A 16,174-nucleotide genomic window follows, 5' to 3' on the forward strand; every position below is an offset into this window, starting at 1 on the left:
GTTCATTATATTCAGAGGTTAATTATTCGAAAATTACATATTGACAATACCGAAAAACTGAGGAATATAAAAAGAGAATTGCATGTAACTTGGTATTCTATGTCTACTAGATATTCTATACAAAGAGCGTTTATTGTATTCGAAAGCGTTCCTTAAAACCACTCCAAAAAATATCCCAAAAGAGCACATTATAACTCACCTGTCTTCCACTTGAAGTTCCGTTTTCAATTTTTTTCTCTTCCGAATTCTCTTGCTGCTCTTTTGCAGCTGATAAAAAAAGGTATGATGATTTTTTCAGATTATGAGTCAACATGACAAGTACTTACCTGCCGAATCTCTTCTAGCTAAACTAACTAGTAATTTTCCACGATACATATTTGAAAAACATTAAAGAACTAATTGAGAACTGCGCATATAATAAAAACGTTCTACCTTATCAAGCCTTTGATGGCATCTAAAACTATCTATTGAAGGTTCGTTAAATGAATCGGTAGTAAATTGCTCGGTATTGGTCCGAAATAGTTGCTGAAGATCGCGGGACCGGTAACGGTGGATGGATAGATAGTAAATGTGTACTTTGGAAACTTGTAGCGATTTACAAAATTCTTATATTTGAAGAGAGAATACATTCTGATGAAGCAGTGAGGAATGTTCACACCAAAAAGTTAAATAAGAATGTGATCACCCTCCTGATAATAAAGTTGATTTTCTCCATGAAATACCAAAATAGAGTTTGCTGTGAAAACAAATAAAAACAATTATTATCCTTTCAATTATTAAAATTCGTATTTGAAATAAGGTCGTTCATATGAAACAGGAGTGTTTGAATTTCATATGCACTTATGACTCCCTCAAGATAACAAATAACAGATAACAAATTAAAACATTATTATATAATACTCATCATACAATGAAATATAAGCGTTACTCTTTCTAGTCAGTTCATTTCATGTTTTCTTTAGTTCCAAATTACTAACATTGTATTTATTTCTGTCCTTAGTTTATTTTGACTTGACATATCAACTTCAAAGCAAATTATGAAGCCCGGCTATACGAGCGTTGAATAAATCATTGAATAAAAATTAACTATATTCTTACACATTGACCAGTGGCTTTAGCGGATATTTGAATTACTACTCCTCTACTTATTTAGCTGAAATATCACTTTTGTCACTTTTGACACGTACAATATATCCGTCTTATAAATAAGAGACACTGGAAGAGTCAGATATAACTCTTGTAAATTTGCAACTTACCCTCACATAACGAGTTTGTTTTTATACTGAAATCTTGTATCATGAAGTTATAGTAATCACAGTATCTTTCAAATTCTGCTTGTGATAAGTATGAATTAGTTTAATTAATAATTTGATGGCTTAGTTGAATTATCAGTGTTACTACAAACATTTGAATGACTTCAATGACAAAAAATTTAAATTTCAAATCAGGTTCTTGATATTGATAAAACTCTTTATTTAATTCAGAAAGTCTATTTCGAGAGAAATTAATACAGAATATAAATCAAATAGAAATATAACAGCTTTATCGTCTACAGAAACGGGCACTATCACAAGTAAAGTATCAAATATTCCCTTCGACAAGAAGTCATTCAACTAATAAATATTCCTATTTCTGCACATTCATAATCATTCGTTACAATGTTGCTAAATATTGGGATCAACGACGTTAGCAGAACGTCGTGGGAGCGAGAGAGTTTGTATATAATTATATACTATATACAGAAAATATCCGGACGCCCTCTGCATAAAATTCGATGAACTAAATCCGTGTATAAAATTGAGTTGTAACGACTTGTCGGTCCCATTTTTTGTAATAATTTTTTTTATTTGAAATAGTTGAATACAGTAGAGGAGGTCGAAAATACACCTCAACGTTCTCAGACCCTTAGGCGGGTCTGAGAACGTCAATTTTGGCCCAACAACGTTAGTGGTTTATAGTGATTTGGGTCTGTGTAGACGGTTAAATAAATAAATATATATATATATATATATATATATATATATATATATATATATATATATATATATATATATATATATATATATATATATATATTACAATGTAGGTTTTCACGGATGGTAGAATATGATGTGTTGTGGACAACAATATATCGGTCAGACCAACAGACGCATATCTGCCAGAACCCAGGAGCACAAAAACTCGATAAGAACAAAACAAACCTCCTCTGCCCTCTTTCAACACAATCTACAAACAGGTCACAAGATTAATTTTGAGTCCACAAAACAGATAGCACAGGTGCGAAACCCAAGAATTCGACAAATCAGGAAAGCTATCGAAATCGAAAAGCAAGGCCTCATCAATAAAAGGGATGACTCACTAAACATCCCAAGGATTTGGAAAACAATAATTGAAAACAACCCTCAAAGACAACCACAAATTGATAATGAACCATCGCAGGTAGGAGAACCGCCAGAAGCCATTAACAACCCTCAGGTAGAAAAACAGGTAGGAGAACTACCAAAATCCATCAACAACCCTCAGGTGGAAAAACAGGTAACAAATACATACAACTTACGCAAGCGAAACCGTATAAAAACACTACAAGAAGAACCTAACATCAGTTACACCTCTCGAAGCGAAGCAGTAACTCGTCTTGATAATGCCATCTGAGATGATGGCGAAACGTCGACTATCGAATAGTACACAACGGATGAATACCCGAAATACAACACATCATATATATATATATATATATATATATATATATATATATATATATATATATATATATATATATATATATATATATATATATATATACATATATACATATATATATATATATATATATGTATATATATAATTGATAGTGTAACGACCGTATGTATGTATAGAATAGTAGTTTTTCGGGGATTCGGTCTGATTAGAATAAATATTTACTCTTTTTAGTTGAGATCAAAATTAAAGAAAACAATATCAACAAAAAGACAGACATTGACAACCTCAGCAAAATTTATTCATTTTTACTAACAAAAAATATAAATCTGAATACATCCTGTAATATCAACACAGTATAAATCCCCATAATGAACGATAATAAAAATTTGAAAAAGTATTTCGTCTTCGTCTTCGGGTGATGACGTCATCACCCGAAGTAACTTGGTTGAAGTAAGTTGGTGTGAAATCTTTAAATTTTCCTTTTTAATTTGCAGCTTATTTTTATAAATTTATATATTTTTCTTATTTTATTTTCTGTGATTTTTTTCTGACTTTTGTTTGTTTTTATTATCACGTTTTATTGTTAATTGTAATTAATATCTCAGCTTTTGTATAAACCGTAATTGTTTTTTTTTTAATTTTCATGTAACAATAAATTTGTTTCTTTGCCGTGAAAGGTACTGTGAACTTTTTTCATATGGAATGGGAGGTTGTATTATATATACCTCATTTAATCGGACTTTCAATTTTCTATCCATCTTTGGTTTATTTTTCATAAAGAGAACGGCTGTACTTGAATAACTGATGGAGTTACAATCTTTTTGAAAATCTGCAAACGACAGGTGAAAAATTAAAAAAAAAACTCATTCGGAATTGGCACCGGTTTATTCCATCAATTTTCAAAATGTGAACAGACGTTTACAAACTCATTTCTTACATTATGAATTGTTTGTAAGGTAATTTCGTTACAAGTAACTGTTATTCTAAATTTAAGCTCAAGAATATACTGCAGTGGTGTATCATACACTTTATATTCGTGAAATCTGAAGTATAAGTTATACAATCGCAGTCATTTCGATGGCTTACGGGTAAAATGAAAGGTGCTTGTGACAAAATTATCTCAGAAACATTCCATAATGTAAGAAATACATTGGTAAAAATACTTCATTATTGTCAGAAAGTGAATGATGAACAATTATGTAGTGCATTGAAAAAATGAATCTTTGTCATTACAACATGATGTAATGTCGATCAAATAAAGAGAATAAAAAAGGAGATATGCTGTGACAGAAGAGTTTATATCAATAAACTAAAAAATTAAAAAATAACTTTATTTATTGAAATCAATATTGACTAAAACATCAAAACAAAAAAGTAAAAGTCCAAATTAAATATTATTTTTGCCCAAGAATTATTTTCCAGCAATTCAAGATACTTGTTTATCAGATTTTCACATTCCTGTCGTCTGGGAGGTTTCTTCATATTAATGTGATTCTGAAAGAATTTCGTAACAACTTCTTTTTGTTGATTTGTCCAAGGTACTAGCAAATCGCTTTTGAAATTATTTGCATTTTTGTTCACTGTGGGAATCGATTCTCTCATATTTTGTTGCGATGCCTCAATTTCTTCGTCTAGAGTATTGGCTGACTCAATTATGTCCTCAATAATTTCCAAATTATTTTTCATGTCATAATTTTCTGCATCGTTCTCTTCCAAAATGTCATCATCCATCTTCAAATCTATTTCATCTAGAGTTTTTCCTTTGTAGTTTCCTGCTTCCCCTCTTTCCATTAGCATCAACAATTTGGCAATTTTTGCAGTCTGATATACATCACCAGGAAGACAATACACCTGCTTACGTACATCTATCGTATGACCCATCAATGTAGCTAACTGCTCTATATCATTTTGAGTCATTTTGAAAACTTGAGTTAGAGTAGCCAGTTTCCTCAACTTTGTTGAGGTTAATGCCTCCGGATTCACCGCGCCACACAATCGCGCATGCTTCTGAATGACTTTGTATCCTATTAAAGGCTACTCTTTTGATGCAGGATTAACAAATGAAAATAAATTAGATTCATTAAAAAATTCAGATCGTGCCTCACGTAACAATTTCATATGATTCTGTACATCCGTACTGAAAAGAACTGGAACTCCTCTACCACTTTTTTCTGTAATCTAGTAACAACCCTTTTGAAATTTTTCAATAATAATTTCTCTGATGGGGTTACAGCGTCGGCGAATTCCTCAAGCTTTGAAGTTTTTAATTTTATGTTTCAGGTTTTGTCCTGCCTTCGTTCCCTTTTCTATCAAACAATTTTGTTTATATATACCATAATAGTTGTGAAGAAAATGTTAGCATATTTCTTGTGAATCTCTTCAAAATAACTGAAATTGACATAACTGAAAGAATTTATATTCATTTCTGAGATAATGAGAAAATATATTAACTTTTGAGTCAGATATTTCCGTATCATTATGGTACTTAACAGAAACACTAATTCTTGATTTTCTTCAATTCAATTATACCTATAAAATTCAAAATTTTCTCTAGTCGTCTACACCGAAAATTAATTCGGAAAGAATTTCTGAATAGTGAGAAATCAGGTTTTCCATTTTAAATTTTTATCAAAAAAGGGAGATCTGAACCATCACTAACCCAGTCATACAAATAAATTTTTTTGAAAATAAAAAAATTCTGTTCGTTTGGCAACTACACTCAGGAGACAAAATTTTTCAAAATTTGTGTGTTTGCATTTTGAATACAGAGTGTCCAAGGTAAGAATATTAGAAAGGGGATATTGGAAACGGTAAGTGATACAGTGTCGATTGAATTAGAGGAAAATAGGGCATTTATGTGCATAATAATATGCTATTCAGGAAGTGTCAATATTATGAGTAGGTTCGGAGATATCCGAGAAAAACCGAAATGAGAATTTCGTTTTTATTTTATCCTAGATTTATTTTCAAAAGAAATGTTAAATAAATGGCACTTTGTCATGGCCACTTTTTGCGGACTACACGTGAGCAGAATTTTTTGCGACGTTTCGTCTTGTAGAAAACATCATCAATTTTGTATTTTCATATGGGCCTAAACTAAAGTATACCCTGTATACACTACATTTTTTATTTTGAATGTAGCAACGTATATGATTTCATAACCATTTTTCGCGCAAAATGAAAAGTGATTACTTAACCTGCTTTTCTTCAATTTTAAATAGTACGCGCTGGAAAATGTTCTGTTGTCATGATAATACTTTTGTTTGGTAGAATTTTTGACATATTACCGTTCCTACTTTTATATCTCGTTACTTACCTAATTCACCAACAATGGCATTTTTAATAAGCGTTTCGATTTTAACATGTGGGTTGGGATTCTCGGTAAGAATATAATTGGGCCTTTTATCTACCAAAACAATTTAACAAAAGAGCGATAGGTAAATGAATTTGGAAGACGTTTAAGATAATTTGCATTTAGCGGTTACTCACAGCTGCTGGTTTCAACAAGGTGGTAATCAAGCACATAACGCTTGAATTGCTTGTGATTATTTGAACTGTTGCTTCCAGGACAATGAATTTGTACTCATAGTGACACATCCTGGCCTGCAAGGTCCCCCGACCTAATCCCACTAGACTTTTTTCTTTTTAGGTATGCCAAGAATCAAATGTAGTCTCATAATTTTCAAAATGAAGAAGATTTGCTAAGATTGGTTACTGCGTCCTTCAACAATACTGTTCCCAATATGTTAACAATACTGTTCTCAAGTTTTAAATTCGTCTGTGAGACAAGCGTACTTGTGCTCAGAAAATATCGGCGGGTTATTTGAAGCCTTGTTATGAGTTTCTGTTTATTTCTTGCAATACATAATAGCTCCTAATTATTTCATTACAATTACATTTTATAAACTAAACTTTTGATATTGCGACTCATCTTTGTATTCAACAACGCAAAAATTCCGGCAAGGGGTAAGTTAAATTTTATTATGAAAAAGACACTTATCTCATTTGTCACGAAACAAACAACTAACTCATTTCATAAATTTTGGACATTCCCCTAGAATACATGGAATATACAATGTTACCATATCTGCGGAGTCCCAATCATCTGCTGAATGTTGCAAAAATATACAACAAGGTATACTTCTGTCGACGCGAACACCCCCTAGCGAAGAAAGATATGAACCACTTTCGAGAACTGGCTGTACATTTAACAACCTTTTTTGCGTCCTGACGTAACCATCATTCAGACCGAACTCGGGGTTTCCGACAATTTATGACGTGAAAATATGAATCCCCAGATTAGCTATTACTGAATACTTTTTCGTGCACTGGCTTTATTGATATTATAACGACACCATAACAGAAAAACCTTTCGGCGTCCGTATACGGATGCAGAAAGGTGGAGGACGCAGGATCATACGTATTTATACAATGTATGGACGCAAAAAGAATGGCGGGATTTATATATATATATATATATATATATATATATATATATATATATATATATATATATATATATATATATATATATATATATATATATATATATATATATATATATATATGTTAACTCGAAAATTCTCACGGATAAAGTATGATGAACTGTTTTCTTGGGTTTCGCTCCATGTTCTGTGTATTTTCTCCCAATAAGGATTATTTTCACAACGTTTCGGCAAAGTCTCATTTGCCATCTTCTGGTGATGTCTGGTTTTTTCAACTAGACTGTCTAGTTGACTGTCTTGGGTTGACACCCAAGTCAACTTGCCAAGTGGGTGTCACACCGATAGATGGTTCCACTTATTTTTCGCTTGCGTTTACGCAGCTATTTTTATCAAGTACTTTCTTGTTTTTTCCTCATTTTGTCTTCAATCGAGGACCGCCTGCCCGGTACTGACGATGCTCAATAGGCTGGAACAGCTGTCTACCGGTGGCTCTTAAATTGAAATCAATATGGGAATGGTCAAAGAGTACTTATCTATTAATTTTTTGATTTTCATGGAGTTATTTTCCAGCAGCTTGACTGCATTAACCTTTCTAGATTTTATATATATATATATATATATATATATATATATATATATATATATATATATATATATATATATATACATTTATATACAACAATGGTTACCTGGTGCGTCTGCTGCAACACGTTAACCAACTCAGGTGCTGTGATTGTCGGTTGTCTTCTTGCGGATAAGACCAAAAATCGGTCTTGAACTGCAGTTGTAGCGGGTCCTCGCCCTGGATGTTGTTCGGGTGGACTGCCAGTTTCACGGAAACGCCGCCACAATCGACTGATAACACTTTGGGAGACCCCCAAACGAAGAGCTACATCATTTTGTCGCATGCCACCTTGAAGAAGCCCTACAGCTCTATTCCTCTCAGCCAATGGTAAGTGATGGCGTTCCATGTTAAAGCACAATATTTCCAGTTTAATTGCTGAGCAAGAACTGCATAGAATGTACAAACTCGACACTTTCAGATTATTCATTTCAGCCGAAAACTTACAGTTTGTAAAAAACTTGATAAAAGATTAGTTACCGTTTTTGCAGGCTTTGTTCAACCCATAGAAATCTACAGGGTGGTCGAGTGTACCAATTTAATCGAAATTAAACGACCTCATGTATTTATTTTTATGATATTTAGTATGTTATAAAAATATCCCTAGAAGTAATATAGCTATAGGAATTCCAGCCCAAAATTCCATGTATTTTCTTATGGCGCTTCATTCTGGTCCTTTTGGACCTCAGGCCCACTTCACACGAAATGAGTGAAGGTCAGCGCCTCGTCTCTGCCAGACGTCCATTATGTGTAAACTGAGCCTTAGCCTTCAAAGCCCACTTCAGACCACCTCCACTTTTCCACTTTTACCGTCATTCAGTCAACCAATCAGCTATCACGCATAGAGCGGATGTTGGGTATTTATAGCGTTAGTTTTGTCGGGACCGAAATTGACTCATTCATTATAATTGACAGCATTTTTATTTTTGATTTCCGTAGAATGTAATCGTCATTATCATATTGAAGATAGGAAAATATACTTAGATTTGGGAAATAATTATTATTTCATGTAAAGATGTGTATGTGTGTGTAAGAGCGAGAGACGCGTGTGACGTAATCGATGCAAAGAGAGATGTAGATCGAGATTTACCGGTTGCTTCGTACAGAATTGTTTCATGTCTTGTTATCAGTAACCACACAAAGATAGCGCTCGATTCATCGATACAAAAGTATATGAACACAACAAAAGTTATAGAACACACAGAGTCATCTATGAGTCACTAGCTGAACTATCTATTGGTTGAAGAAGGACACTGTAAACACTAGACTCATAAGACTGCATCTGTCAAATGTTAATATATGCCAGCATGTCAGGTTCGGCGTTGCCAGTTGTAGAATAAATCATTGTTTATGGGGCAATATAGCGTTGCCGGTTTTGGAATTAATCGTAAACGACTCGATGAAAATTGGAAGCGCGAAAGTGATATATTAATAATAATGAATCAGATTTAAGGAAAAACATTACAGATTAATGAGGCTGTATCATTTCAAAGTGTGATCCCTCAATGTTACAAGGTATCTCAAAATACCTCATTGAAAACAAACATGACGTCGAAGTGTACAGGGTGCGTCAAAATATATTTAAGAAAAAACATGTCGGTTCAACAGAAGTCTAGCATTCCAACATGTCGGAAGTCTCGTATCTTTGTTAACCAAGTTAGCATCATCAGGAGAAAGAGGAGATCCAAAAGTGTCGAGAGGTTAAGCGTTGTGGAGTCAACGTGAGGGCAATGGGGGAGCCAAGTATTCGACAATGACATTTCAAAATACGTGGTTTTCCGTGCGTTTTCGATCGTTTTTTGTGCGTTTACGATCGTTTTTCGTGCGTTTTCGACCGTTTTACGTGCGTTTACGGTCGTTTTTCGTGCGCTTTCGACCGTTTTCCGTGCGTTTATTCGTTATCGTTTCATCGTTATTGTCGTAACGGTTTTTTGTGTTTCAATATGACAGTCATTTACATTTAACGCATTTCGCTAACCAAGTTAGCATCATCAGGAAATGACTAACGTCCATGCTTTGTCTTTTGAAGATACATTTTGCGAATTTTCAGACTCTTGAACGGAACCTTGTGGAACACCCAACCTAACTTCTGTTACAGAGTAGTGTCGGTCAGCCAATCAGAATGGAGAAATCAAATATCGCTCGATTGATTGCGCTAGATGAAATTGAACTGGAGAATGTGGGTCGAATAATAATAATAATAATAGAGATAAAACAATAAAACTTTGAAAGTGATGTAGTCAGCGTGGGAGGTGGTGGCGTGTGTGATAATTTGTGGAAATTAATGAGTTTACAAGAAATAATAGTACAACTGTCAGAAGTGCTCTAAGTTGTATATTCGCTAATAATGATCGGATCGTCGCGTACAGCACGTCAAATGAAAGGATAAGAGAAACAGAATTCATCGACAGAGAAAAAACAAATATGGCTTAATGAATATAATATCCAACGCCTGATATGAAATAGCATAGGAAGAATTGTAAATCCAACAAACTTGTGATGAAAAAATGTTGGGTTATGAACAACTATAAGTTAATTCCAATTGCAGAAGCTTGATTCAAAACGCAGAATTTATTGACAAAAAAAAATGAAAAAAATCATTGTATACTGAAACATATGATATATTTGGATTCCTTAGGGTGAGAAGGTTTCAAATCCATCAAAAAAAGACCATTTCTGATTTTCACTTCCGGTCATCCGATTTCGATGATTTCGACATCAATGGATCCGTTTAGATGTCATGAAACATAATTAATCATTTTTCGAAGTCAAAAGGGCCTTATAACCTATTTTCATTATACTAGCAACAACAGACCGATGTGGGTACTCATTTCAAATGATTTCGTTTGTACATTATGAAAAGTATAATATACAGCGTCTAATGTGAAATAGCATAGGAAGAATTGCACATTCAAAGAGAATCATTGAACATACTTGTAATTTAAAGTTGTTGGGTTATGAACAACTATGAGTGTGATCCAATTGCAGAAGTTTGATTCAAAACGCAGAATTTGTTGACAAAAAAATGAAATAATCATCGTATACTGAAACATATGGTATTTTTGAATTCCTCAGGGTGAGAAGGTTTCGAATCCATCAAAAACAGGTCACTTCCGGTTTTCACTTCCGGTCGTCCGATTCCGATGATTTTGACATGAATGGATTCGTTTAGATGTCTAAAAACATAGTTAATCATTTTACGAAGTCAAAAGGACCTCATAACCTATTTTTATTATACTAGGTACTATTTTGGATTACACTCATATTCTAACAATCATCTAAGCAATTCACATAATCATCGAAAGTAATTTTATTCTTCACCACAGAAGATTTGACTCCCTTTGCCTTCTTGGTAACCCCCAAGCATGTGATGATTTGATTAATTTCTTCCTCATCATTTATCAACTGCTGGCGCTTCTTATTGATACCATCCTCCGTCAACAATACCCCAGTTGTATACAATTTCGATCTAAGGCCTACGTAATCAGTCATCGGAATTGCGTTATTCTCATCTTTCATCATCCCGAGAACCTTTTTATTTACCAAAGGAACATTAAACTGATTGTTGGAAGGGTAATCCGAAGTATCGAAGAATTTATGACAATCTTTTCGTATCATTTCATAAGGATCGTGATTGCATATTTCATAAATCAGGCTATCTGTATCGGTGTAGAGAATTACACAATTATTTCCGAATCGATGGCGCATATAGCCATAATGAAAATCGTATATGGTAGTCTTTGTCAAGTCTAAGATAGCTTGTCCTACTTGTATCGGTTTATTCAGATAAACTTGCAGTTTCCTCAGTTCGACTGCCACCAAATTCTCATTGAATATCATGCAATTTTTGAATTCCGGCTTGGAAATATAGGCCTCAGCTTCGTAGCGAACAGCCCATTTGGTGGGGAGTTTAATGTTGACTCTTTTTCTAATGTCTTCCATCGTTTTTCCGAATACTGCATTATTCATTAGCTTGAAGAGGTTTTTATCAAACTCATTCATAGCCCTTTTCCGCAACTCAGTATTCAAATCAATATAGGACTTCAACCATGGTAATTGGTTGAATTGAAGTACTCGATGAATTTTCGTGATGATAATACCATTAGCAATGGCTTGTTTGAGGGTGCGATAATGAATCACATATTTTTCTTTGTGCTGGAGAGTAGCCATCAATGTGGTGAGCTCTTTTATCGATTTTGAGGGCTTTTTTGTTTTTGGATTTATATGTTCAGGGCAGTAAGGCAAGTCTTTGTGCGAGTCATGTAGATGTTTAGGATACTCAAGATCAACTTCAAGCATATATCCTACGTCGCTCTCATCGGGTATTGATGAGACGTCAATATTGGTATCGCACCACTTAAACCCATCATATGGCAAATACTGAGACATCGCCCACCCATACCGGTTGTTTACGTCAAAATACATGAGGTATTTGTCAGGATTTGAAGATTCATAATTGTTCAAATACTTATTGTTAGCATGAGCCCTTCTCTTCGAACAAACTTGGCTGAGTCCACCTCGAATCCCTCGTTCAACAAATAGAAACATGTCAGGATCGGTCAGTAGTTCCAATTCGACTTTGGTATATTTGAGCATCGCATCCCACGTAAGCCCTGGTAGCGTATAGTAATGGGCAGGGTCCAGATTATGAGTTCTGAGGCAGCTCGCACGAAATTGTTCGAATACGTCTGCAAGGAGGAGGATATCTGTTTTCATATATAAATCCACATATTGACCCAGAGTCTGACAATTGAAACTCTTCCACACATCCTGGGCTCGTTGATATAGTCTGCGGGGGCAGGGCTTATCTTCTAATTTGTTGTAGAAGGCATTAATAGGGGGCAAGCAAACTTCATCAAATCTATCGAAAGAATCAATATAATCATAGGGCATGACTCCTTTCTCAGTAAGTAATGCAGCCAAGTCTTTGGGTAACTCAGAGAACTGAACCTCAACATTAGGAAACTCTGTCAAGTATGATGCTAACATATCCGGAGATGAATTCATAAAGCGGAAAGAATCGATGAATCGAAATTGCACTGAAGTATCATCCACATAGTTGGTGAAGGATATGTACTTTTCTTTCGTGATGGGAAGCAGGTCAATCGTACCCCTCAGTCTGAATGCAATATCTGTGATGATGAAATGTGCATCATAGTCACTCAAATTGTGGAAGACTACGGGAACTACATGGCTATCTTTGTAGTTTATATTACACCCTTCGTGCGCGGGGCCACGATAGTTATCACATGGTATGAGATGATTATGATCGCGTACTTTCTTGTCTTCAGGAGTGAAGGGCTCTTCGCAGATGTGGCAGTGTGTAGCCCTTTGAAATTCAACTTCTTGCTTTACAGTCATATCGATATCGTATGGACACCAAAACACTGAAGCCATATCTTCAGCTAGTTTACCCATTTCATCAGCGAACCATTGCATACAATCATCTTCACGATATGCCCTATAGAAGGCAAGAGTGTCATCGTATGAGCACTTTAAGTAGTAACCCACAGCTGCCGGAATATGATGTTGAGGTTTTTTAGGATCATCAGTAGGCTTCAAAACGGATTCTAAGTCGGCGTATACGACGACGAAAGGGGCCCTTTCTTTATTTTTACGATTTTTGAACTTGATGACGTTTTTACCCTCCTCAGGCATATTGATGGTTGTTTCATTGATTCTCTGACAATCCTCAGTATGTTTCTCTAGTTTATCTTGGGATCGAAAGTAATGTAGGCAGCGATCACAAAAGTACTTATGACCATGTCCTTTACTCAACTGTTTCGATAAGAGCCTTGATAAGTTCTTTATCCATACGTAGTGATAACGAACTGAGGTTTCAGATTCATCATAATTATCTTGAATCAGCAATAAATTCACATGTCTAGCTTTCTTTTCCTTTGTGAGGTATGTAGGTAGGGTAATGAACGTTTCACATTTCTTTTGAAGAATGTATAAATTTGATAGAAATATCATTCAGTTTCTCAAATCTCGGAATTTGTCTAATAGTCATTGGGAAATCAATGTCTCCAAGTTTCAATGCTTCAGAATAATGAGGATATGATGAAGTACGATCAGCAAAATTTGAGGTGGAAGGTCTATGAATGAGGACCCCAGCTGCGGTGTGAACTTATTAATATTCACACCCAAGTTCAAGATCTTCTTCAGAGCCCAGCCGCTGTCCCTTTCTTGAAACTCTTTGAGTTCTCTGAGTATTGGTGTTGTAACTTTTACATCGAACCAATCGTTGAGGGCGGTGTCTCTATATATGGGAGAGTTCGTAGTAGTGAAGTACTTGTACTCCTTCAGTATTATGTCTCCCTTCACTATCTCAAATTCTCCGCAGAAGGTGGTATTTACCTTGATAAATTCATCCTTCTTCAGAGCATTCTGAATTCTCCGCTTGAAGAGAGCCTTGCAGTCATCGATAAAAGCTGAGGGATCCTTATGTTTGAGATTGGAAATAACACCAGATCTAATTCTAGAGTTGAGAGCTGACTTGGAATCATCTCAATGAACCCGCTTTTTAGCACCCTCAGGTCGTGATACCTATCCCGCCCCCTTCTTTCGTATCACTTTGAACTGTCTCCTTAGACTTTTGATATTACGATAACAGGCTTCCATATGCTGCTTCTCACCCAGTGATGATGCGGTCTTCATCGCCTTCCTTATTCTTCGTGAACCTTTATCACATTCTTTGATTCCATCCAGAGCACTTTTTTCATCAAACTCAGTGGTTACCAACCCCAAAAGAGAGGAGATATACTGCAACAAGTCAGCGAAGAGCGGCATTTTACTGTGATAAGATGTTTTCTCTTCAAATATCCGTAACAGAATGACAAAAGTCAGCTGCGCGAGCATTTTTATCAACTAACGTTAAGTACGTATCGATGTATGTAACGAAGTTTATTCACGCCCTCAGGAGTTTGTTTTTTTTGCGATACATAAAATGTTTTTTCTTGCGTGTATCGTCACGTCAGAAAATCATTTCTGACAACCTCCTGAGAGCGTGAATAAACTTCGTTACACACATCGATACATACTTAACGTTAGTTGATGAAAGTGCTCGCGCAGCTGAGTTTTGTCATTCTCTTACAGATATTTGAAGTGGAAACATCTTATCACAGTGAAATGCCGCTCTTCGCTGACTTGTTGCAGTATATCTCCTCTCTTTTGGGGTTGATAACCACTGAGTTTGATGCAAAAAATGCTCTGGATGAAATCAAAGAATATGATAAAAGTTCACGAAGAATAAGGAAGGTGATAAAGACCGCATCATCACTGGGTGAGAAGCAGCATATGGAAGCCTGTTATCGTAATATCAAAAGTCTAAGGAGACAGTTCAAAGTGATACGAAAGAAGGGGGCGGGACAGGTATCACGACCTGAGGGTGCTAAAAAGCGGGCTCATTGGGATGATTCCAAGTCAGCGTTCAACTCTAGAATTAAATCTGGTGTTATTTCCAATCTCAAACATAAGGATCCCTCAGCTTTTATGGATGACTGCAAGGCTCTCTTCAAGCGGAGAATTCAGAATGCTCTGAAGAAGGATGAATCTATCAAGGTAAATACCACCTTCTGCGGAGAATTTGAGATAGTGAAGGGAGACATAATACTGAAGGAGTACAAGTACTTCACTACTACGAACTCTCCCATATATAGAGACACCGCCCTCAACGATTGGTTCGATGTAAAAGTTACAACACCAATACTCAGAGAACTCGAAGAGTTTCAAGAAAGGGACAGCGGCTGGGCGCTGAAGAAGATCTTGAACTTGGGTGTGAATATAAATAAGTTCACACCGCAGCTGGGGTCCTCATTCATAGACCTTCCACCTCAAATTTTGCTGAAAAATTCTTGCATGAATGTGAAAAACAATGATGAGGCTTTGCGTGGGCTATTACCTCAACACTCTATTCTGTGCAGAAACATGCTGATCGTACTTCATCATATCCTCATTATTCTGAAGCATTGGAACTTGGAGGAATTGATTTCCCAATGACTATTAGACAAATTCCGAGATTTGAGATATGATATTTTTATGTTTACATTCTTCAGAAGAAATGTGAAACGTTCATTACCCTACCTACATACCTCACAAAGGAAAAGAAAGCTAGACATGTGAATTTACTGCTGATTCAAGATAATTATGATGAATCTGAAACCTCAGTTCGTTATCACTACGTATGGATAAAGAACTTATCAAGGCTCTTATCGAAACAGTTGAGTAAAGCACATGGTCAAAAGTACTTTTGTGATCGCTGCCTACATTACTTTCGATCCCAAGAAAAACTAGAAAAACATACTGAGAATTGTCAGAGAATCAATGAAACAGCCATCAAGATGCCTGAGGAGGGTAAAAACATTATCGAGTTCAAAAATCATAAAAATAAAGAAAGGGCCCTTTT

At 35.3% G+C, this 16,174-nt stretch overlaps 1 protein-coding gene across 1 annotated transcript; it reads right to left on the reverse strand.

Moving 5' to 3' along the window:
* Positions 1–11,034: 11,034 nt before the first annotated feature.
* LOC141484686 (uncharacterized) lies at positions 11,035–13,425 on the reverse strand. Its single transcript, XM_074179873.1, has one exon. It carries the CDS (start codon positions 13,423–13,425, stop codon positions 11,035–11,037), a length of 2,391 nt encoding a protein of 796 aa, XP_074035974.1.
* Positions 13,426–16,174: the final 2,749 nt, after the last annotated feature.

This window comes from Leptinotarsa decemlineata, unplaced genomic scaffold (assembly GCF_025532065.1).
Source record: "Leptinotarsa decemlineata unplaced genomic scaffold, Ldec_3_MD MMD2_P_RNA_scaffold_14, whole genome shotgun sequence".
NCBI lineage: Eukaryota > Metazoa > Arthropoda > Insecta > Coleoptera > Chrysomelidae > Leptinotarsa > Leptinotarsa decemlineata.